Source organism: Pezoporus occidentalis, unplaced genomic scaffold, assembly GCF_034315485.1.
Source record: "Pezoporus occidentalis ecotype Australia unplaced genomic scaffold, CSIRO_AGI_Poc_V1 ctg13, whole genome shotgun sequence".
Taxonomy (NCBI): Eukaryota; Metazoa; Chordata; class Aves; order Psittaciformes; family Psittacidae; genus Pezoporus; species Pezoporus occidentalis.
Genome location: NW_026913103.1, coordinates 2814510 through 2837620, shown reverse-complemented (window position 1 = coordinate 2837620; position 23111 = coordinate 2814510). Strand labels below are relative to the sequence as shown.

General features: G+C 37.8%; 1 protein-coding gene across 7 annotated transcripts in view; it reads right to left on the bottom strand.

Annotated features, from left to right (window-relative positions):
* Nucleotides 1-1740: 1740 nt before the first annotated feature.
* Nucleotides 1741-23111, bottom strand: part of FAM135A (family with sequence similarity 135 member A) — a 94702-nt gene continuing 73331 nt past the window's right edge. For 6 of the 7 annotated variants that reach the window (XM_062608150.1, XM_062608152.1, XM_062608151.1 and 3 more), the window contains 6 exons: nt 22456-22547; nt 20374-20471; nt 14713-14864; nt 13320-13430; nt 4058-4171; nt 1741-3316 (listed from right to left, as the gene is read on the bottom strand). In XM_062608150.1, coding sequence (XP_062464134.1) covers nt 3111-3316; nt 4058-4171; nt 13320-13430; nt 14713-14864; nt 20374-20471; nt 22456-22547 — 773 coding nt within the window. In that variant the 3' untranslated portion in view covers nt 1741-3110. Of the gene's footprint in view, nt 3317-4057; nt 4172-13319; nt 13431-14712; nt 14865-20373; nt 20472-22455; nt 22548-23111 lie in introns of those variants that run through there. The other variant, XM_062608155.1, reaches the window with a different exon arrangement.

Here is a 23111-nt window from a genome sequence, read left to right as displayed (position 1 = left end):
GCTATGTTTTCTGTTTCCCTGCCTCTGTTTACTGATCATTTCTCTCTTACACTGCAGCTTGCCTTGCCAGGAAGACTCAAATGATACTGTATTTTGCTTTGCTGTTCTAAAAAGCCAAAAATAAAAGACTTGGTGCTAGCACAAACTCTGCAGCAGGTCAGTTCAGCTGAGCAGAAGGTAGGCTAGCCAGGCAGCAAGTGTGCTGACTCTGCCTAAATGATTCCTATTCCCCTTGACCAACTCAAGAAGCTTGGTTATCCAAACACCACACCTGGTCAGGACTGTGCAAAGAAGACTGACTTGGAATGAAGGGTGTTTTGTTTTCCACAGTGAATCTCTTGGCTCTGCAGCAAAGCCCGGTGATTTCCACAGTAAAATGTGAGTTCTTGCAAGTAGCAGCCACTGCTAGATTTGTGGGATCAGAAAGCTTGATTTTGATGGAAGATCCAAACATAAACCACAGAATTTCTTTATATAGACTACATGCAAACAAGAGTTCTGATGCTCATTTTATGCAGTGACCTCCTAATAATATTGCTGAGAGCTTTGTGAAGTAACAGCAGCAGCTACTGCCTGCAGGGAGTATGAGACTGGAAGCTATCTAAAGGAATGTTAAGACCTTAATTTTTATCTCTCATTCTGTAAAGCAGCATAATTCTCTTTCAAGCTGCTGTCGGACACCTGCATAAAGCAGAGGTCACCATCACTACAGGAAGATGAAGCCTTCATTCAAACAGAAGAGGGGCGAGATGGAACACTGTAGCTGCTACTGCATCAAATGACACTGAATTATGTATATGAGTCCGTATTCCCATCCAGTAAATAGAAATATGTGGGAGGAGGGGGAGTGTGCTATGCAACACACATGCAGTTGTCCAAAACATCCAAGACTACATGTGTTGTTCAGAGAGCAACTGCAACTGTGAAGGTCTGCAAGTGCAAATATGAACTTCATATGCTTACAGGACATGTCTGGGTCATTATTTTCTTACAACACATTCCTTTGGGACTTGGAGATGTTAAACAGCTGCAGTTCTGAGAGGGGTACCAGACCACATGTGGGCTGCGGTGGGCAATACAAATTAGGGGAGAGAAATGAATTTAATGTTCTCTTAATTTTCCCTGTTGCTTGATAAACTTAGATGCAAATACCACAGGATTTCATTCCTGCGCCACCTGTTTTCCTCAAAGAACAAAGCAAATTCAAACCTCCTTAAATAGTCAGGTTCTACTATTAAAAATAAATAAAGTGGTTATTTCTGCCAGGATATTTCTGCTTTGCTCATCACAAAAGCAGCAGCAAGACAGGTATTTTTCACTAGTGACAGAAACATCCAAATGCGTATACACTAAGAGCAGCTGACCTTCCTCATTGTGAACCAAGGGAAATTCTGTGTATCTCCCTTCCTCAACTGATACTCACAATTTAGCCACTAGCTGACTACTATACTACTGTTAAATAAAAGACAGTTGAGATGTCAGAACGTAATTTAAGTATTTAAAACTTAGTAGCACCATCAGAAAAGTTATTAATAAAGGCAGACATTGTTATAGTGGGAATGTATTTCAGATATCTTTGTGTCATAAGGACTTGCCCAACACAGCTCTAATAAAATACCCTCTCAAATGTGCATGTCACTGAACTGTAGATGCTTATCTAGCACCTTGCGAGCCATAGAGAGAAAAAAAATTACTACAAAGATTGTATTGTACAACAAACCATATCAAATGCCAAATCACTTCATTATAAACTATTATTGCTATATTCATTTCAAATAATACAAAGTCAGTACTTATATACAAAAAAGCCTACAAATTTTGGTTATTAGCAGAACATTTCAGTTTCTTTAATTGCCTCCATTAGAGTAATTTGTTCATTTTATTAACACCAGATGCAATAACACAACGCTAAAAATAAACATGCATTATACAACAAATGTATATTTTTCAAAAAATGTTCATTACGATTAGTGTACAATTAGTGAATGCACAGGTAACTCTTTCTCCCCCCACCTTTAGAGAATTATTGTTTGAAAGAGAGAAAAGGGAAGGGAGGAGAAACCAAACTTAATGCTATTCAGCACCAGTAGAAAGTCAGTAGACCTTTAACATTCCTGTATATCAAAAACATTTTATCTGTATCACTAAACAGGCAAAGTTTACAATATTGTCCCATTTGAAGATGGATCGATTTATATTTACAATACTTTGTAGTCAATAAAACATTTTAACAATATTTAAAAATTGCTTAAATTCATAAAAGTATTGCAGAAATTTTTAACATGTACTTATTTTACGTACATACAAGGAAGTCCATGTAAAACTGTCCATATTCATCTGAAGAACTTACAGAGTAAGGAGCAATTTTAACACAGTTTGCAAAACTCCAATTATTTGAAGGCAGCTATCATGAAACATTCAAAAATCCTTAGTTGCCGTTTGCTTCTGAAAACTAAAGTTCCAGTAATCAAGTATGTAAACTAACATGTTTTTGAGATCAGTAGAAAATATATTCCCACAGGCAGAACATATTTAACAATGATGATAATGATTTTGTAGAACACTGTTACGCTGTAGTGATATCTGGACAAACAACGTGGCAGTGGTCTTTGCCAGACCCATGGGTAGAGTCGTTTTCAAATATCCAGTATTTTAGCAGCTCATTGTGTTTCCAGTTAAACTTCCTACAGTGCTAAAATACGACAACTGAACATGTACGACCTTATCAGGATCTTAAACCCCAATTTATTTTGGCATCCAAAGCCTGTTGTAAAAGGTAGCCAAGTGACACTGACTTCTGTCATCTGAGAGCCAATAATAAACCAACCGGAAGTACACACCGTGCTTTAATGTCCAAATAATTAGGTACCCCAAATTAAGAAGAAGTAATAGAAAAGTAAAAAGAACAAAATAAAAAAATATTGCACAGCCACATTACCTAGAAAGTAAAGTTGATGTTAAAAAGCCTTAAGTGTGGATGATATAAATTATCTTCCATATAAAAAGTATAAATATCTCTTAAAATACAGCTGCAGCTATACTTCAATACCACACACTATTTGATTCATCTGTTAATGAGGTAATAACCAAGTCTCTTAGAATGCTATTCTCTACTGAAAATATTTTAGGGCAGCAACAAGAAAGAATTTTTCTAAAAATATTTCTGAATCAAGAACAGCTATGTGTGCAGCTCTTCCTATGAGAGAATCTGCTGTATTGGGTAATGCATTAATTACATTATAACGAACCAAATTACATTCCTTATTCTGGAGAACTGGCAGAAGCAGGTTCTGTATCATTTCAGCATAAATTGGTCCTGCAGAGGAACAGAAAAGTTGTACTGAGTGAATCACCAGAAACAAATACAGTTCTTTGACCTTGAGCTCAAAAGTGAATACATTCCAGAGTAAGAGGGGCAATGATACGTGTTATGCTGGTGTTCTGTTAGAATACACAGGAAGCTTAGTTTTACCAGAAATGTTGGAAAAATAATTTTAAGCTATGCATTTTAATTTTGTGCATTTATAGAGAGAATGAGCTCATCAGTATTAATTTATTACACTGTAAAAGGTATTTATGTGTCAATCTGTAATGATAGAATCTGGTTGTGCTAGGATGTCTCAACAGTAAATACAACAACCAACCATCACTGGAAATGGGAAAACCATCTTTTCTTTCAGCGCTAGTATTAAGTCTCAACTAAATACAGGCCATGTGCTCAATACTGTAACCTGACGTCCTCAGAAGTCAAAGCTATTTGTCCTCCCTATTCAGGGAACACACAGGGGCTATGTTCATCCCACCTAATTTTCAACGAACTCTGTAAGCTCGAAATTTATTCAGTCTCATATCTTTTTACATGTAACAGAACAGGACAGATACAGAAAGCACTTCAGCTCTCACATGGATTTTCTCTCTCCAGAACTACAAAGTAAGCCCAGAGTGTCTAGACACATAATAGAGGTGCCTCAGTTAAGCACCCAAAATTAAGTGGGATGAATCTGAAACTATGGGGTTTAACCTCCATGGTCTGCTTATTTTGCAGGATATTTATTACCTGATTGTTTATCCTTTAAAGCTGTTTTACACATCTCAATACGAGCAGAGTGATAAGGAACGTAACGATCCTGCAGAGATCCTACCAACACAATGTTTTTGAAGTAATGAAGACCTACAGGAAAAGAGAAAAAGGGATCTGTTATAACAAATCCCTTGACGATTACTACAGAATAATTTACGACTGAAATTCAGCACCCATTTATTACAAGGTACAAGTTCCTGAAGCTGCTGATAGAGACAAAAGTGAAAAAAAAAACACTTTTTTCAGAGGTTATTTCCTAGTTTTCAGTATTTTGTACACTGCATGGGATGAAGGCTACATCTCCAAACCAGGTCAGTTACAGAAACAACAACTTCAGAACAACTTCAGTATGTGAAAACCTAAATACATCTTCCAGGATTTCACAGAAAATTGAAAACCAAAAAACAACAACAAAATCTATCAAATCTATAAAAGTGTACAGAAGATGCGTCCAAACTAGATCCTGGTTCCAGTCGTCTTCAAATAGGAAGTCTGTTTAGGTGGCTTTTTTTGGTTTTGTTTGGGGTTTTGCTTGTGTTTTGTTTCACAGAATCACAGAATCATAGAATAGTTAGGGTTGGAAAGAACCTTAAGATCATCTAGTTCCAACCCCCCTGCCATGGCCAGGGACACCTCACACTAAACCATGTCACCCAAGGCTCTATCCAACCTGGCCTTGAACACCACCAGGGATGGAGCATTCACAACCTCCCTGGGCAACCCATTCCACTGCCTCACCACCCTTAAAGAACTTCTTCCTTACATCCAGTCTAAACTTCCCCTGTTTATGTTTTAACCCATTACCCCCCTGTGCTGTCACCCTAATGAAGAGTCCCTCCCCAGCATCCTTTTGGTTTCTTTGTGTTTGTTTTGTTTGCTTGTTTGGGGCTTTTTGTTTGCTTTTTCCCTGTGCTCACTGAAGAACCAATGTTCTCGGAAGATCAGCTAAATCAATGGGAGTTTTTTATCTGACATCTGATGAAAAATGACTGCAGCAAATCACACAAAGACACAGATGTCAGTTCCAAAACCGTGTACCAAGTTGAAAAGAACAATAGGAATTCTCTGCAGGCTTATCTGTAATAGCTTTGTAAATTCTTTGGGAGGCTGTATATCTTGTATTAAGCTTTTTTGATATGCACTTTCCCTAGGGAAATATCCATCAGCATTCACATAGAGGTAGAAAGAAGACCAGGTGATCCTTAAAAGGTCCCTTCCAACCCAAACTTCTGTCTGATTCTAAGTGGACTGCCTAGATCTTTTAATCGACCTGAAGGAGGAAGAGATATCCTGGGGAATCTTTAGAGGAACATCAGTTTACATCAATCAATATTGAAATAGACTGTCTTCATCACTGTGATATAACACAGATGTAACAACAAAACAAAAACTAGGCTTAGGACATCACAGACTAATAAATTAGGCATCCCCTTTTGGTCACAGTGACTCGTTTTTATGCTTTATATTCTGGTTCATAAAAATAATGTGCTGCGCTTCCCTACCAGGAATCCTTCATTATGAAAAAGTGCTTGAGGGAACTCTTCAGTAGGAGCCAGGAAGGTATTCTGTACACAGGTTTTATTGTTAAATATTTAATTTGAGCAGCATTTTGTTCCTATTGTGAAGAAAAAAGTCCAAGTCTTTTATTTTGAAGTTGTTTATTATGACCAGGTTCATGTGATATATATAGACTGCATATGATTACATGGATGGGAGAGGGAAGAGTCAACATGGTGTATATAAATGTATAGAGGCTAGCAGCTCCATGGATTTCTACAACGTGAGATAACTCAAGCCATTTGCCAAGGAGAAGGAACTGCATGGTGTTCTGCAGCATCCTTCCTGCTCTCTAGGCAAGCTATGGGACTACTCAGGACACAGGCATAGAACAATCTCTAATTTGGAAGCATGCAGTGCTAAACTGTACTTAAATGTACATGTGGAGAAAGAAGCAACGTATTACAATCTTTCATTTATGCAGCAGTAAACACTGGACCACCAATCATCATTACATATTCTTTTTTCACTTACTGCCTAGACATTAAATACATTCTGAACAAGAATATAGCTCAGTTAATTCATATAATCCACAGCTTTATTTTCCCACACCACACATAATACTGTCATGTGTACTGTAAGAATTAAAAAAAAAAAATCCCATATTAAAATTATTCTGAGTAATTAATGAACCAGTTTTTCTTGTGCAGCAAAATTTTCAGCCACTGAATTAAGTTAATTCAGTCCCAAAATCTCATGAGGCCAACACTTTCAGGTTGTTGTTGTTAGGCAGAAATGCTGGAAGACTAAAACCTAACTCTGTCAGAACACATACATTTGGACTCATCACCTACTGAACAGATCACACATTTTCACAGAGTACTATAAAGAACACTGAGGTTGTCATTAAATAGAAAGTACTGACTAAAATTTTTAACAGGATTTGAGATAGCCTGTAAAAGAACAACCCAAGGGAAAGATCACTGCTGAAGTAACAACCTTTGTCCTATGTAACAGAATGTTCTTTCCTGTAGTAATGAACCTTTAATTGACTTTCCAAATGTTTACGGTGATCCCTATCACCTAATGGAATCTCAGTCTCAGCCAAAGTGAATTTAAGCATACACAGAGAGTACCACCACCGTGCCATTCATGTCCAGCAGTGAATTCTGAATAACTGCATTAGTCATTACTTAAATGAATTAATGATAAATTCATTTACAATTTTTCCAACTAATAGGTCAAGTGGAAAAATTTGTCTGGAATAGGTGGTTTAGAGACCTGGTAACTCACAACTAACTGCAATCACAGAAGAATAAATCTATTTATATGTTCAGGCACCAGAATTGGATGATCAGTCTGTCCTCTAGCTGTAGCCAAAATCCAAGTAGCGATGGGAGATTGAGTGATGGGAGATGGAGCCACTGTACAATGGGCTGCTGATAATCTCTTGCGACTTGTGTGACAAAAAAGGATGACAAAATTCCATACCACTGCCCTTTAACTAATCCAAAACAAGGTATTTGAAATGGAGAGTATTCAATGTGGGGTGCCACAGAGTTCTTGACCATAATGAATTCTTGGAAGAGAGCTATGGAGGGCTGGGAGGTCCTTCCTCTTTGCAGAACTGATTAGGTTAGTCTCCATGCCATGCTACCAATAGGGATGCTATTTCAATTCTAGTCTTATCCTCATCATGAGTTACAAACAGGCACTATGTCAAGTTAAGAGCTGAAATGCCTTTTCGCCTCCGCAAAGCTCAACAGCACCAAATAAGCTAAGCTGACATCCTGTAGAGAACAGACATCTCAAGAAAACATGTCAATCATGCTCTATCACTGAAGCTGATCTGTTGTTAACATGGATGCAAACAAAAAACAAACCAAACATCTTTTCCTTCTTTCACAGATCAGGAAAATGCTCATTTTAAAGGGGAAAGATAAGGCAATAAACAAGCACATCAGAACTCCACTCTAATTGAGACCTCTGGAAGTACTAAGACATACGAATCTAAACCCACCTACTTTGACCTTTTTCAAGGCCAGGTTGGACAGAGCCTTGGGTGACACGGTTTAGTGGGAGGTGTCCCCGCCCATGGCAGGGGGGTTGGAACTAGATGATCTTAAGGTCTTTTCCAACCCAAACCATTCTATGATTCTATGAAGTACAGACATATCCTGGAAGAGACTATGGCTGTACATTCACATTTGAGAACTCCGAGGCACAAGAGTATCAGGGCTGTAGAGCAAACCTCCTGGTATTAAAAATCCCTCATCCATCATAATACCCATTTTCAGAAGAGTTTACTTTGGACTTTTTAAACTGAAAGAGGGTAGATTCAGACTAGATATTAAGAATACACTGGCACAGGTTGCCCAGAGAAGCTGTGGCAGCCCCATCCCAGGCAGTATTCAAGGCCAGGTTGCACAGGGTCTAGGAGCAACCGTGTCTAGTGGAAGGTGTCCTTGCCCATGGCAGGGAGGTTGTAACCTCCCTGTAGATGATCTTTAAGGTCCCTTCCAACCCAAACTATTCTTTGATTCATTCTATGATTCTATGACTAGGTCTAGTCTGATCCTGTGATTGTAACATGCTCCTAATGCCCATTCATTGTGTTCTGATGTAAACAGGGATCATGAAGAGATTTGCTTCTGGATGCATTCCTGAGTGCTAATGTGGGTATATTCTAAGTCTGAGAAATGGGACTTAAAAAAAGCTCAGAATTAAAGCTGAGGTAGAAAAACTTGCTGAATTTTTTGGTCCAAAGATTGTTGCAGGAAGCACTTCCACCAAGGAGCAAACAATTATAACTTGGACAGAAAACAGCATTTTGAGGTTTGCTTTATGGAAGCCAGTATCGGCAAACCATGCTTCTGACACACATCTTTATGCATTATAGGAGAACAAGTTCTGTACAAAGCTTTGGAGTCAGTCTACTTGCCAAGTCCTTAATTGCAAATGATCAATCATACTTTGTATCAAACTGGGATCTACCTCCTGAGTTTTCACTTAATATTTTTCAAGGGACTGATAAGCTCAAGTTTCTGCTGGCAAAGACCAACTGATGGAACTGGACTCTTAGTTTTTAGTACATGTTCTGACCAGTGTACTGGCATCCTAAACAAGGTATTCACACAAAAAAGTCTTGTCTGAAACCATAGTAAAGCCAAATGTTACATGTCACTGACATTTCTTTTAGACTATCAGAACACCAAAACTAGCCTACATATCAATGAAACTGTTCTCTCACTGCTACCTGGTATCATTCTCTGAAATAAAGATTTACATTCCTAGGATACACTACTACATGGCCTGAAAAAAATATTATGTCATAACTTACACTTGAAGATAACACATATGTAGGCTTTTAAGGCTGCTGTAACAACTTAACACGGTCACTCTTTCTGCTTTAACAAACTTGGCAGCTAGGCAATGAAAGAGCTGTACTTGACTTTTAAAAATATTCTACAAGTGTAACACTATTAGTGCATAAAAGCAAAATGAGTTGACAGACAAACCGCATACAATGCTACACAAAAGCAGACAGTTAACCGCCATCGTCACCTGTCATTTGCTGTGATCTACCCATCACCTTAAAAGGCATTTACATTTTAAGAATCAATTCCTACTTATACACCAGAAACAGATAAAGAGAATTGTTAAAATAAGTTATCTGTCATTCTGCCTTGACAGATTAATTGAAACTGAAATGTTCCCAGAGTTCACTTGTAAATGAAAGCTAGGGGTATCTCCAGTACAACATCTGAGGAAATTCTGCAAACAAAACGTACCTGCATATACTTCTGAGAGAACACACTAGTGAGCCCCTTCTAAACCACAGATAGTTATGTTGCAGTGACTGCATTCCCTTTTAATTTAAGGACACTAACAACATTAATGACATCAACAACTTTGTAACTTAGGTTTTGTCACGTAGATCAATCACTATTATAGCATGTAGTTATATTTATGAGGTGCAACAGAACATGTCAACCAATTCACACCAAGTTTTCTGGTGTGAATAACAAACTCGAGGTGGTACCAGCTATTTTTAAACCAAAAATTAATGTGATCAAGACTAACAATAATAAGCATCTACTGCTTGAGTTTGAACCTCACACATGTCACACTTTCAGCTTTTATCTCAGAACTGGGTAACTATCATTCACTCATATCAAAGGATGAACTACAATAAACAAATGGCAGCACTGTAACAATTTTAACTGTAGGAAAACCTATTTATTTCTTATGGGGCGCTTTAAAAGAAAAACCCTATCAAAAGCTTTTTGGCGTACAGGAAAACTGAGGTAGAGAACTCAAAGAAGCTGCGAAGAGCAAGTTCTGGGTACCTGTTCCTTCAACCAGTAATGACAGAATGACTTACACTATACAAAGGAAGAGTTGCATGATTAGATAGATAAGAGAGATTTATTAATGGTATATTTATCATTTTTCAGTTTCATTTTTCAGTTGCAAAGGTTCTTTTAAAGTCCTAAACTACTACTAAGTGAGAATGCTGTACACGTGCAGAAGACTCACAGTTCTTTTTCTCTTGTCACAAACACTTTTAACAGGAGAAGCTCATTTTGCAAGCCCTCAGCATTAAAGCATTAAAACTGCTTCCAGAACGGGTTGAGAGAGATCTGGGAAGAGAAAGAGTCCAAAACATTTGGGAGTGGCAGGGAAGCTAACTGGTGCGTCTTCTGACGATGAGATCCAAGAGTCTTGAGGTGACTGACCTTCAGCCATGAAGCACAACCTGGCCCCAAACTTTGAGAAAACAGCAAGTTTGGCAAAAATATTTGTCATAGATCCTCCTAGATGTGCTACTGTGATAGAAGCAGCTCTGAAAAGGATTTATTGGAAATGTGTTCAAGAGTGCAAAATTTCTGCTGTCAACTGGTACTCCAGAATTCATAACAGAGAACAGAAATGAGCACAAATCTAAGCAACAAGATGATACATTTAACAGTACGTTCTCTGGCAAATTTGAGAACTAGAGCCACAAAGCACCCTACAACAATGTGGCTGAGACCTTGGCCCTCGAAACATAACCTACTGGATCCACAGCCAGCTTTAGGGATGATCTGAAAATCAGCTAGACCATAACAGAGTTGAAATAGCAGCAAGTTTTGCTGCCCTAGGGACTTTCCCAGTTGCAAAGCCAACATCTGAAGAAGACACCACATAAAGCAGCAGCAACAGATGTTTCAGCATCTTAAACTCCTATTTTCCTACAGGATTGAGAAAAATCAACAGATGCTGTAAAATCAGGGTTATACTTCTCAATAGTGTTGTTCATCTCTTGAATGGAGCCTGGGGTAAAGTGATTTCTGTAAACACCTATGCTTAGAATCCCTATAGGGAACAATATGCAAATTATGCACTGAAAATCTGTGAAGAGGAACGGTACAGTTAGGGGAATCCCAAACTCCTCTCTCCTGGTGTTTTCAGAGTCAAGCATGGCCAATACTGTATGTCCACTGAATGAACAAATTTATGACAGGACTGATGCATGCACTGTACAGGTATCAAGAGTTAAAAGGCAGCAACACCTATAGTGTACATACAGCATATTAACTCACCCCTCAAAGGAAAGCTTTCTTCCTTCTCTTTCAGGGAAGCATAAAGCCTGCTTTTTCTCCTGAAATAAAATTATCAAACTTCCACATTTCTTTCTCCTTCTCCCCCAGCCTTTTCTTCTCCCTCAGACCAACCCCACTGAAGGACCTGGAAACAAGACTCTGTATGAGGCTGTGGCCTGAGGTACAGCTCTTTCCACCTCTTCAGTAAGAAGGTAGAAATCAGAGACTGAGCCCTAAGAGTTTTAGGCTCCTTCTACAGTTTATGGGGAATGAAGTCTGAAATGCATGTTGTGACTCTTAAGATGATGTTATCCATGTGTTGTGGTTTAAAACCAGAGAGACAGCTTGTTCACTCACTTCCCCCCCTTCTTGCCCTCCCTCTATTCCCGGAGGGACAGAGAGGAGAATGGAAAAGAATGCAACTCCCACAGGTTGAGATAAGAACAGTTTAGTAACTAAGGTATAACACAAATCACTACTGCTACCACCAATGATAATAATGATAAAGGAAATAACAAGGGAAGAGAATACAACAACTCAGCACCAGCCAACCGATAACTTGCCCCCCAACCAAGCACCAACCGATACCTCCTCCAACCCTGCAGTCTCCCAGCCCTTCCGGGTAACTCCCAGTTACATCCTGGGCATGATGTGCTGTGGTATGGAATACCTCTTTGGTCAGTTTGGGTCAGGTGTCCTGTCTCTGCTACCTCCTGGCTTCCCCTCCTCCCTGGCAGAGCATGAGGCTCACAAAGTCCTTGGCCAAACCAAAACATCATTGTTATCAGCTCTGTTCCCAAGCAGAAAGTCGAAACACAGCACTGCACCAGCCACCAAGAAGGCGAAAAATGACTGCTACTGCTGAACCCAGGACACCATGTCTTTCAGAAAGCCTGTCATATAGGGGTTTGCTGTAAGAAATGTATATTTCTAGAATGGACAATACTCAAATAACAGTGTCTCTAGTCATGTTGGGAGGTATACACATAAAAGCAAGGAATATCAAATTCCTTAAAGCCAACTGATTCATTCATCTGATTATCTCTCCAACACAGGTCCCACAGCCATACCCAACATCCACTGTGTAACTTCTCATCAGCTGGTAACTTCGGTTCAGGATGAAACATCTATTTTCAAAATCTTTAAATACTAGTTCAGCCTTAAGTTTTACTTAACTGGCAACAAAATTACCTTGTGATAGAAGGTTTTGAACAGAAGGGGAAAAAAAATCCCATGTTTTTTCCAAAATCAGTTTTTGATCAACATTCATATCTTAATCCATGACATTTCTTTTGTTCCTTATTCTTTTCTGCTTCTTTCAACACCCCAGTTTTATATTCAAACATCTCAAGAGCTAGATGTCAGTCTTTTCCTCTCTGTATCTTTGTACTGCTTTCCTTTCAACACAGTATCACCTGTGACAATCTGCGAATATTCTGAGGGAGAACCATGCATGGATTTTTCACAGAACTCCATGAGCATCTCTAGCTCCACAACTGCTTGGCTGACACATACTGAGAAACACCTGTGGGATGAATCCTCACTAATTTTATAATGCTTAATAGAAACTACTGGCACATTATCCACTTCGCAAAACTTCCTCGTAGCCAACAGCTGAAATAAGAATATTCAAACCAGAGAAAATGGAATGAATGACATCATATGAATAATCTAGCCTGGGTTTTTTTTTAGCTATTATAGCAACTACAACTCCTCCTTCAACAAAATTAGTTTTTATTTTACCTAACAATCTCAATGAGGTAATAAACAACTAGTTAGCAAAAACTGTAAGGCAGATTTTTATGTTTATAGAACAGATAAGAAAGGCAGACAGAAAGAGGTAATGGATGTACTTGACTCATCACAGTGAAATTACCAGTTTCAGTGGCCCAAGAGCAAGCTGATACATCTACAGCAGTCTAGCAGCTGCACTTGGAACTTCTGCCCATAGCTAGGAAAGAAAGTCACACAGTAATGATGCACCGCTGCAATGAAAATGGTTACTGTTTACTTTACTTGAAGAGCATGAGACTGAAGTGAAAGTAACTCTTAAATAAACTGAATCAGGAGCTTGTCTGAAGCAATTTTTTTTAAGTTTCCTATTCACTTTTATGTACAGTGGCCTTTAAAAGATAGGAAGTGTTAACAAAGCTTACCTGCTTTTTTACTGAGTTTGTATAAGAATGTTTGTCGTGGATCCGAATGGTCTCGACATGTCAATTGCAATAAAGAACCAGACTTCTTCCATTTCTGCATAAACCACAGTCCTGCATTGTTACGTACAACATGAGTACACATCAGAGTAAAATATGAAAACTAATTTAAGTACAATATGTAAAGTCTGTATATTTAGCCTCTCAGATATTAATTTTATTTTTCATGCCAGCACTGTCAAGCCCAGAAACACTGAAGTTTTTTGTTCATTATTATTTCCTGTTTATATATATAACAAAGCATGAAGGCTGTTATTTCAACTAATGTACATGATTATATTCTGGATTAGAATTTGATAGTTTTAATCGTAAATTAACTGAAAGCCATGTGCTGGTGACTATATAAACGAGCAAACAGCCCTACCTCTTTGTCTCATGGAAAACTGCCATTTCTAAAAGCAAAGTAATGCTAAGTGATTCAGTTACAGATTAAAACACTTCAAAGAAGCTATCCAATGATACACTATGTTAAACACCCAGTAGACGCCTGTAATGCATAATACTATAGATGTCTTAAACCTGAAGTGTAGCATACTGAAGGCTATAAATGGTACCATTTCAACCAAATTCAAAGAGTTCTCATGTTCCCCCTGCTTCTATAAACTCCAACAGTAATTCCAGCTAGCCCACAATGCCTATTCATTTCTCTTAAGCTCAAGACAAGTTTTTTGCCTCCTCATTTTTGTATGAAACCAGATAATAAACTAATAAATAAACTGGCACTAAACAAAGTATTTAAAAAGTTTAATGAGCATGTTCCTCTTTAGTGAAAGTAAGCGTTATGCACTGGGGGTTTGGGCTCTCCAAGGTACTAATCTCTGAAACAAGTTTTCACTTTAAAATTAGATGCTACCTGAAAATATTTTCTAATGTTTATTTCAAAAGTCAGCAGTTTCGACAAGTTCTCCGAGAGCTACATTTACTCTTTAGGAAACAGACATTCATAAGGTATAAACACATCTGCAGAAACACACTGCAGGTTATGAGGTTGTAAGACACTACTAGTAGTTCAGAATTATTTTAATGAATTTTACCTATTGGTTTTGCAGATTAAGTATATTAAAATTCAGTTTTTAAATAAATTGAGCTCAACACACTAAACTGGAGTTTGTTTATGGTATAACAGAAAACCTGAATCAAACACACTGAAAACACTTATGTCAACCATCTTTTGCACATTCCTATATTGATACTTATATTTTTGTAACTCTTCACGACAGTGAAACATGCACTTTCTCATAATCAAAGTACTGCAGAAATGTGTACCCCACCTGAAACTGCTAAGTGCATTTCAAAAAGAAAATCTAAATTTGTACAACTGAAAATACTACTTTACCTGTATTAACAAGAGCACTGCTGTTGTAGAGGGTACCAAGATGGGGTCCAGACAGAGACAGGAAGGTGTGAAGTTTGTTGAGGTAATATTTAAATCGAGGTCTTGTGAGCACTGAACGGATTATTAAATTACCCAGTGAGTGTCCAATAAAGCTGTTTAAAAAGACAGAAACAGTATAACACAGAATTTGATGGCAATCTATTTTTCCATTAAACAAGAGAAAAATAAAACTGATGTCATACAATGCTGAAAGAGCATATGGAAAATATTAATGTAAAGTTTCCATTCCGAAGCCTGTACTTTAGATCACACAGAAAGCATAGCTTGTCCAGATCTCCCAAGCTGCACAACGTCATTACAACCATGTTCTGAGCTCCTCCAGAATCATTTCATACATGGTTTTTGAAAAACTAGTCAAAACAAACTATCCTTCCACCAGCATCCCCCACCCAAACCCAAGATTATTTCTGGGTGTATTTCTCTTAGCACCAAGTATTCGTATCTTTATGAACTGTGCATGACTGAATAAATCACTACTTTGGCATGTGATGGTGTTTGATATGGTAAATGTGTGAAAACCTATTGGAGAAGAATTCCAAAAGTATTCCTATAAGGGGAAAACCCCATTATTTAACTGAATTTGGTTACTTTAAGTGACACCTCAAACCTGCTTAGCAGTTAAACCAAAAGAAGCGATTATCAGCTTGAGCAAGGCAATTGAAGAGTATCTGTCTGCCAAGAGAATGGTACATGCAGTTGTTTCCCTGGTTAAGCATGTTAGGAGGAAGATGGATGGGACTCTTCAGCTTCACATATCTAAGAATAATTATTACTCAATCTGAGGTGCAGTCATATTCACAAGTCTGTGTAAAGCATTTCTTCAGAGAGGCCACTACAAGATCAAACAATTCTAGTTACTCTGCAGTTATGCTTACAGACCCCTGCTGAGGTTAAGGACTACACCATCCTATGCACTGACTTTCAGAGGATATTGCAGAGACAAGACTCACAAAATTAAAAGGAAAAAGCACCTTCCTGTTTTAAAATGTAATCTCAGGCCATGGAGAGAATGGACAACCATTCAAAAATACATAGCAGAACTATCATGGCTGGATCATATATGTGCCACAACATTAAACCCATAAGATTGTCCTTCCTGTTTGCTCTGTACCACTATATTCATCAACAAAGACAGCTAAAACAAAGCTCCAAGTGTAAAACACAGTGCTAAAAAATTACTTGACTGTTCAATGGCTTCCCAAGCAAGAATTACTGACTCTGAAAATTCCAATTTAAAGCCAAATGAAAAAATTCAAGCATTAGGTTACAGAATGACAGAACCACCCCTGGGCCCCTATACTCTGACACAACCATACATTTCTATGACAGAGCAGGCTGTCCTTACCAAAACACAGTTGAAGTGTACGTGTGTATGATTCCCATTCACTTGTACTACTAGATTTTCAAAATTGCTGCAACATCAGAATTTTTTTGCTGCAGCTTGCTATGTTTGCCTAACTAATTTAGAAATGAAAGACATGTATCCACTCTGCTGTCAGCACAACAGCACTGCATTTGCAAAACAAAGTACTGAGCTGCTGACTCTCTTGAATAACAAAGTTTAAACCATTTCCTCAGAGTACATCATAAAGTCTGCACAAGAAAAACAAACTTGTAGATTTCTTTAGGAATAAGAAAATGTCCATAGAAACTGAGTTTATCCTGAAGATGGTCTGCATGACATGATTACTCTTGAGTAAAAGAGATTATTTTCTCAAGAAGATCTGAACACTACCAGAGATGTTCTCATGACGATCTATCCACTATTTACTAAATATCATAAAGGAACAAGAAACTCTTATTTTGTACGACAACAAAGGACAATTTCATCACTGGAAAAAAAAACACTGATCCAGCAATCTCACCATCCTCAAGAATATGGGCACACCTGAACCACAACTTCAGAAACAGGGAAGATCCATTTGAGGAAAAAAGGGTGGTCACAATTAAATGACTGAATTAGAGCTCAAAGATTAAACACTCCTTAATTTGGAAAGACTCAGAAAAATAACAAAGGTTACAGTAATGTATTGTGTTCCAAGTTCAGATGTTTAGGTGAAAATGTAGTATGCCTTTAATATTATTTTCTAATAAGAGAAAGGCTTAAGGATTTGCTCAAATCAGAAAGAAAAGCAGAGGAAAAGGAAAGCCCATCAAAAAGGGTTTTGATTGTGTAAGACATAAGCACAACCCATCCTACTCATTGCTTCAGACACCTGCAACTGGGATGCGCTGCAAAAACCAATGCATTTCTTAACAGTAGGTGGCAATATTGCCACCTTTAGAATACAAGATATTAACACGCTGAAGTAACACAATTATACTGCAGTATTTGTATGTGCTTTATGGCATATATGTGCCAATTCAGATAATACTGGAAATTAGACACAGCAAAACCTCATTATTTTAGCCTAACACATGAAAAATCCTATTCAACTATAAGAATTCATGAAAGAAAAAAAAAAGAAATCCATCAAAAGCCATCATCAGAAGGTGCTAAAACAATGAACAGATGTTTTAATATATGCATAGCATTAAAATCTCCCTTCTTTTTCTTGTAAGCCATTGTTACTTAGAGGAAAGGACGATGAGCTGGTTAATCCAACTGAGGTTAAAGTTCAACACAGCTCATCAGAAATTTATGTAAGACCTGAGGAAAATGGTTTCTGAAACTATACTGCAAGAGCAGGTGGTTTATTTCCTAGCTATTGCTGACCTGGAAAGGCTTCCATCCTCACAGGTACTCAAAACGTGAATGGGTATGACTGAGCAATTTGACTTGCTTCAGTTGCATTAACTGGTCCAGATGAACTCCAAGGGTCCCCTGAACCTAAAGTATTCCATGATTCTTTACCAAATAGCTGTTTTATAAGACAGCTGATTTGAATCAAGTTTCCAGTTCATGCTTGCTACACACTTGTAGTGAGCGCAAAGGTTTTGTTCAGAGGAGAGATCAAGGTGCATGTTGGGTAGTGTCCTGGTGCAGTAACTGATAGTAGCTTTGGCAAAATCAGTTGGTTCACTGAAGCTGACACTACCGTAGGACTCTGTCCTGATGGTACAGGGAGCACCTTTTCTCAGTAAAAGAATATAGCACAATAAACAGGATTTTGCCATTACTTGAAGGCATGAGACTTTGCATTAACCTGACAGTGCAAAATCTCAGAACTTCTCTCGTCTTGGCCTTGTGCTGACTGCAGTTTGTTTTAGCCATGACAACAATCATGGTACAGTGAAGTAACAAGTCAGGCCTAAAACTGCTTTAGTTTCAATATAGTTAATAACAATAATAATAATTAATAACAATCAGCTATTCTGTGTGGCTTGAACTGTGTATCACTAGAAGAAAGTGTGGTGTGGGAGAGTACCAACAGAGGTTTACCAGAGGTCCCCAACTGTTTGTTAATGGTCACTGCAGAAGCACAGTCTTACAGCTCACAAAAGGAAGGCAATATTAGAGATAACAAAGAATGGGGGGAAAGAAGAATACATTGGAAACAAAAGAAAGAGCATGTGGGAAGACTGAAAATATGAAGGTATGAAAATAAATCCAGTCAGACCCAAGGCCAAGGAGGTAGAACCACCCACCGTGAACATCATTCTCCTTCCACTGAAGTCCCAAGATGCTGATGTCCCACTGCTTAAGGAAGACAGAAACCACCAGTCTGAGGACCCAGATGTCTGCTGGAAGGGGAGCCTATCACCTGAGAAAGATCCTACGAAGTTTCTTCATAACAACTTTAGCCATATCACTAACAGGACTTTTCTGCATTAATTCAGGTTAGGAATTTTAGTAGTACTGTAACTAGACTAGCAGTAATTTTTTGCTGCACTCTTAATGAGATTATGAGAACACTAACTGTACTAGCAATAAACTCTCAGCTCTGCACATGAAGTGTGTTTCTTTTTCCCCTTAACAAGTCTTGGAGATTAAAAGAGGGGCTGAACAGGTATTTCTGACACACAAAGCTGTCAGCTTTCTTGTCATACAAAACCAGTATAGATATCATTTGACTCAGCTATTGAGCAGCATTTGTATAGGGAACACTTCCTTTAGTCGACATGGAAATTTTGTTAGAAGAAACTAGCATCATTCAGGGGACCATGGATAACTAGCACAAAGTCTGTTTTCTTTACAGTGGGACAGTAAAAAAGGAAATAGGAAAACACTGGATACTTGAGCAGAGGATTTCTCAACAGTACTTTCCTGGGCTTTCTGGGACTTGCATATGAACACACCTTTCTGAAAGCTCTCTCATGCAGCTACCAGGAAACAGCTGCAGGATTAGCTGATAGGTTTAAATTTCTCACAAGACAAGCTATCAGTGAGAGATGGAGATTCTGGTTTGGAAGAGCCAAAGACAAGTATACACCTTGAAAAAGAAACTAAAAAATTGACAATTTCTTTTTTCTTTCAAGTGAGAAATAATAGATGAGTCTGAAAAAATATTTACAAATTTAAAGTATTATGAGAGAAGCAAAAGAGAATTCAGCTGTCAGGTTTGAACAACAAGAAGGTCATAGTGTGAGTGCGCTCATTACAGCCTTCAGACCACAGCATGGGAGAGAAGGTATCAGCATGGCCTGGTGGGCTACAGAACTCTCCTCTCCTGTACTGAGGCTGCTAACAAGCAGTCCTCTTGACACAAATACAACCACAGAGTGATTTAAAATAAAGAAATAAAGAAACAAATTTAGACAAAATTCACCATGTTAAATCTTGCCTTTCTCAAAATAGAAATATTTGTTTAAAAAGCAAGATTATGTTTAAACATGTTAGATGCTTTCTCTAGCTGAATAGGGCCTACCAAAAGCACGAGTACTCAGAAACTTGTAGTAAATTCATGTGATTGCATGTCAAAAAACTTCCAGATGTACAACTCGAAGATGTCTAAACAAATGTATGAAGTCAGGCTTGATTTTGCCCCTTTCATCCATCAATGAGCTAACTCTAGCAGCACAGATGAGTTAGTAAGGTAGTCTGCCCAAATGGTGTAATGTATTTTAAGAAAATAAATGGAACAGGTATTCCCTGTGCACAGACTGGGGTGAGCCTTCTATTAAGATGTAAAACATGCTTTCTAGCAGATGAAACAATCAGAAAACATCAGAATGATGATTTTTCTTTTTTTTTTTTCCATGCAGCTGCCCTTCAGCATCACTGATAAGATGGAATTTCCCTGCAGGAATGACAAGATAGACAGTCTGCTATGTCATACTTGGTGAAGAGACTATAAAATCAGAAGAAAGCTAACTGCATTTCAATAGAGCACTATTACGTTTTCCTCTGACTTCCTCAAAATACCTCTTTTTCTGCAGAACCCTACCAAGCAGGATCTGAGGAAGCACAGGACAGCAGTTCCTTAAATGTAATGCTTAGGTCTGCTTTAAAACTACCAACAGGACTAGGTGAGCTTACAACACTGCAGTTTTCCTTCAGCTGGGAAGTCCCTTTCTTTTCCTTGTCCTCTTTTCCCCTATTCCTCCCCCTCCCTGAATTTCACTTTACCATCTCTCTTTTAGCTTGCTCCTGAGCATCACAGTTCAGAACAACACAGGGCTCTAGTTTTATTTCTGTAAATAGTATAGAACAGATATTACCTGATTTTTGAAAGGGTTAGATTATAAATTTGTATATACTGTATAATTTCATCTAAAAGGCGATCTGTCATGGAATCAAAATCAGCAAAGGTATCATTCTGTAAAATAAAAGAAATAAAAAATAATAACTGTATTTTCTAATGCAGCAATATACATTCTGCATTCAGTCTGAATTCTTATTCCCCAGTGTTTTGATCAACAGCACACAAAGCATCCATATTAACTTTGAATACAAACACTACAGCTAGTTATTATAATTCAAGGTTTTTTTTTCTTGTAACATGGAATAAAGTGATACACAATTTACTGTAACACTACTTTCTTCCAATATACCAAACCAAATCTTAACATTACACAGCCAGACTTACTTTTAAGCCTTCCCATACACATAATCTTATCTGTAGTGAAACAGAAGACCAAACTGCATATTCAGAACTAAATCACACTGCCCATGAAACAGAAATGAGACAATTACTGCAACAGCAGAAAGAGTCTTCATTAGTACTGGTTATTCAAAACAAACCAAAATCCCTGAAGTCTTATTGCCAGTTCACAGCTGATTCTCTACAATGACTATCAGTAAGGAATTAAAAGAGATAGGCAAAGGCTGCCTAAAACTTTTCAACGCAAGTTCCAAAGGATCTGTGCTAAAATTTGTAGTGTTCAACATACTGATAAATGATCTGGGAAAGAAAATGAGGAGATGATAGGTGAGAGTTTGCAGACAAAAGCAAATGTCCAGGATAGTCAAATCTAGAACTGAACAGTTTCAGAAAATGCCTGGGTGATTAAACGGCAAGAAATGCAAAACAATGTTACATAGGGAAACAGTCCTAAACATATATGCAAACAATAAGCTATACATCTGTGTTCTATATAATCAGCTACATTAGGAAAGTAAGGGAAGTACAGAAAAAAAGCACCTTAAATGCCCTGTCTGGCTGGATCGTCTTATTTTAAATGACAAGAAGCTTGAAAAGGGGCAGGGAAGGATATTACAGATGACCAGAAACTGTTTCTCATGTGATCCTGAGAAATACTGAATGGACTAAGTCTCTTCCATTGCCTCCAGAGGGAGAAATTGTACTTGTTTATAAAATACTTAATTAACTGAAGTGGAAAATGGTGAATGATTATTAACTATTATTTTTCCAAAACAGACTGTAAGGGGATTTGTTTAAATATCCTTGTTTGCTACTGAATTACTCATATGTATGTACCATAGAAGCAATCTCAACTATATGTCATGGAAACTGCAAGTAAAAACATTCATAAAGAATCAGCTAGCATTAAGGAGGAACATCTGTCAGTATCTATTAGGCTCAGTGGTCTCAATGGAATTCCCACATCAGAAAGTTTCAGAAATGCAGACTGCCAAAAACTGTAGGGCTAGAGAAGAGGGAGCATGGCTTGGTGCCTGCCCAGCCTGTCCCAGCAGCAACTGCCACAAAAACACTGCTGCACTAAATGAACCTTTCGTTTGAGCCATTGGAGAGACTCTTTGTTCTAATTCATCCCTGATGTATGTCTAATACAATATGTAACACATGCACAAAAAGTAAAAACTGGTCTTCTGTGTTTTGGCAAGTTTACTTCAGCTGAAAATAATAAAATTCATAAAAGTTTAACACAAGAGGCAATTTGATATTGGTTCAGTGTCATAATGTGGGTCCTACAGTAGTACACTGATAAAAGACCAAGAGACAGGTATGTTGTATTTCCCAGATCCTCTGAAATTACACATCTCCCTTCTTGCCACACCAGTTTTCACTATCGCTACTTTTACCATTGAGGTTATTTATCTACAATCCCAACTGATTACGCTGAGAACTTAGGAGATATCAGTACACACAACAAAATGGCTGCAATAAATGTTATTCCTTACGTATTTACCTTCAGTATCATAGTATGTTTTGCAATTACTTTAACTCAAGCCACAGATCAAATCATGGATTCCGTGAGAACACAATAAAAACACAGAGAATGTGGTAAACTGCCACATGATCGTGCCATTAAACAAACACATCTGAAGATGTGCACTGCTTATTGCTTTACAAAAATTCTTGTTTTGTTGGCAAATACCTGATTCCTTTCGGACATAAGAAAATCTATTCTCCCTCCAGGAAGCCCTAGCTCAATGTAAGTCTTCACTAATCTTAGATCTGCGCTGTTACCTTAAAAGGAAAAAAAAACAAGAGTTAGACTTGCAATACTTCACAAGTTAACTTGTGAAGTTAACTTGCAATAAAAGCACTTAGAATACCAAAATGATTTTTTTATTTAAGCACAGCTAATGATATTCTCAGCCCTAATTAAAATTCAGTAAGACTCGACAGATAAACTGCAATGCCAAATGCAATGCCAAAATGGTCTATAAAAATGACATTCAGTGCAGACACTGTTTTTAAAAATAAAGGATTTAGGAAGTTGTGTTTGATTCTGTCCTAGCATCCAACATATACATAGCACTGTGAACATTATATTCTGGAAAACCTAACTAATTTTGATAACAGTCAGCTAAAGAGCTTAAATAATTCCATCAAGGAGCAAGGAATAAGGGCAAGTCATGAACATTTTCATGGAATAAAAAGGCAGAGAGGACTGTTAGCAGATAAAGGTACATTTAGACTGGTACCTAAGTTAACAAATGCTAGTTTCACTGGCATCCTGAAGATTTCTCTACATCAGTGATCCTGTAATGCTTTTAAGAGTACCCTTTCTGCCCTAATTAGAGGACA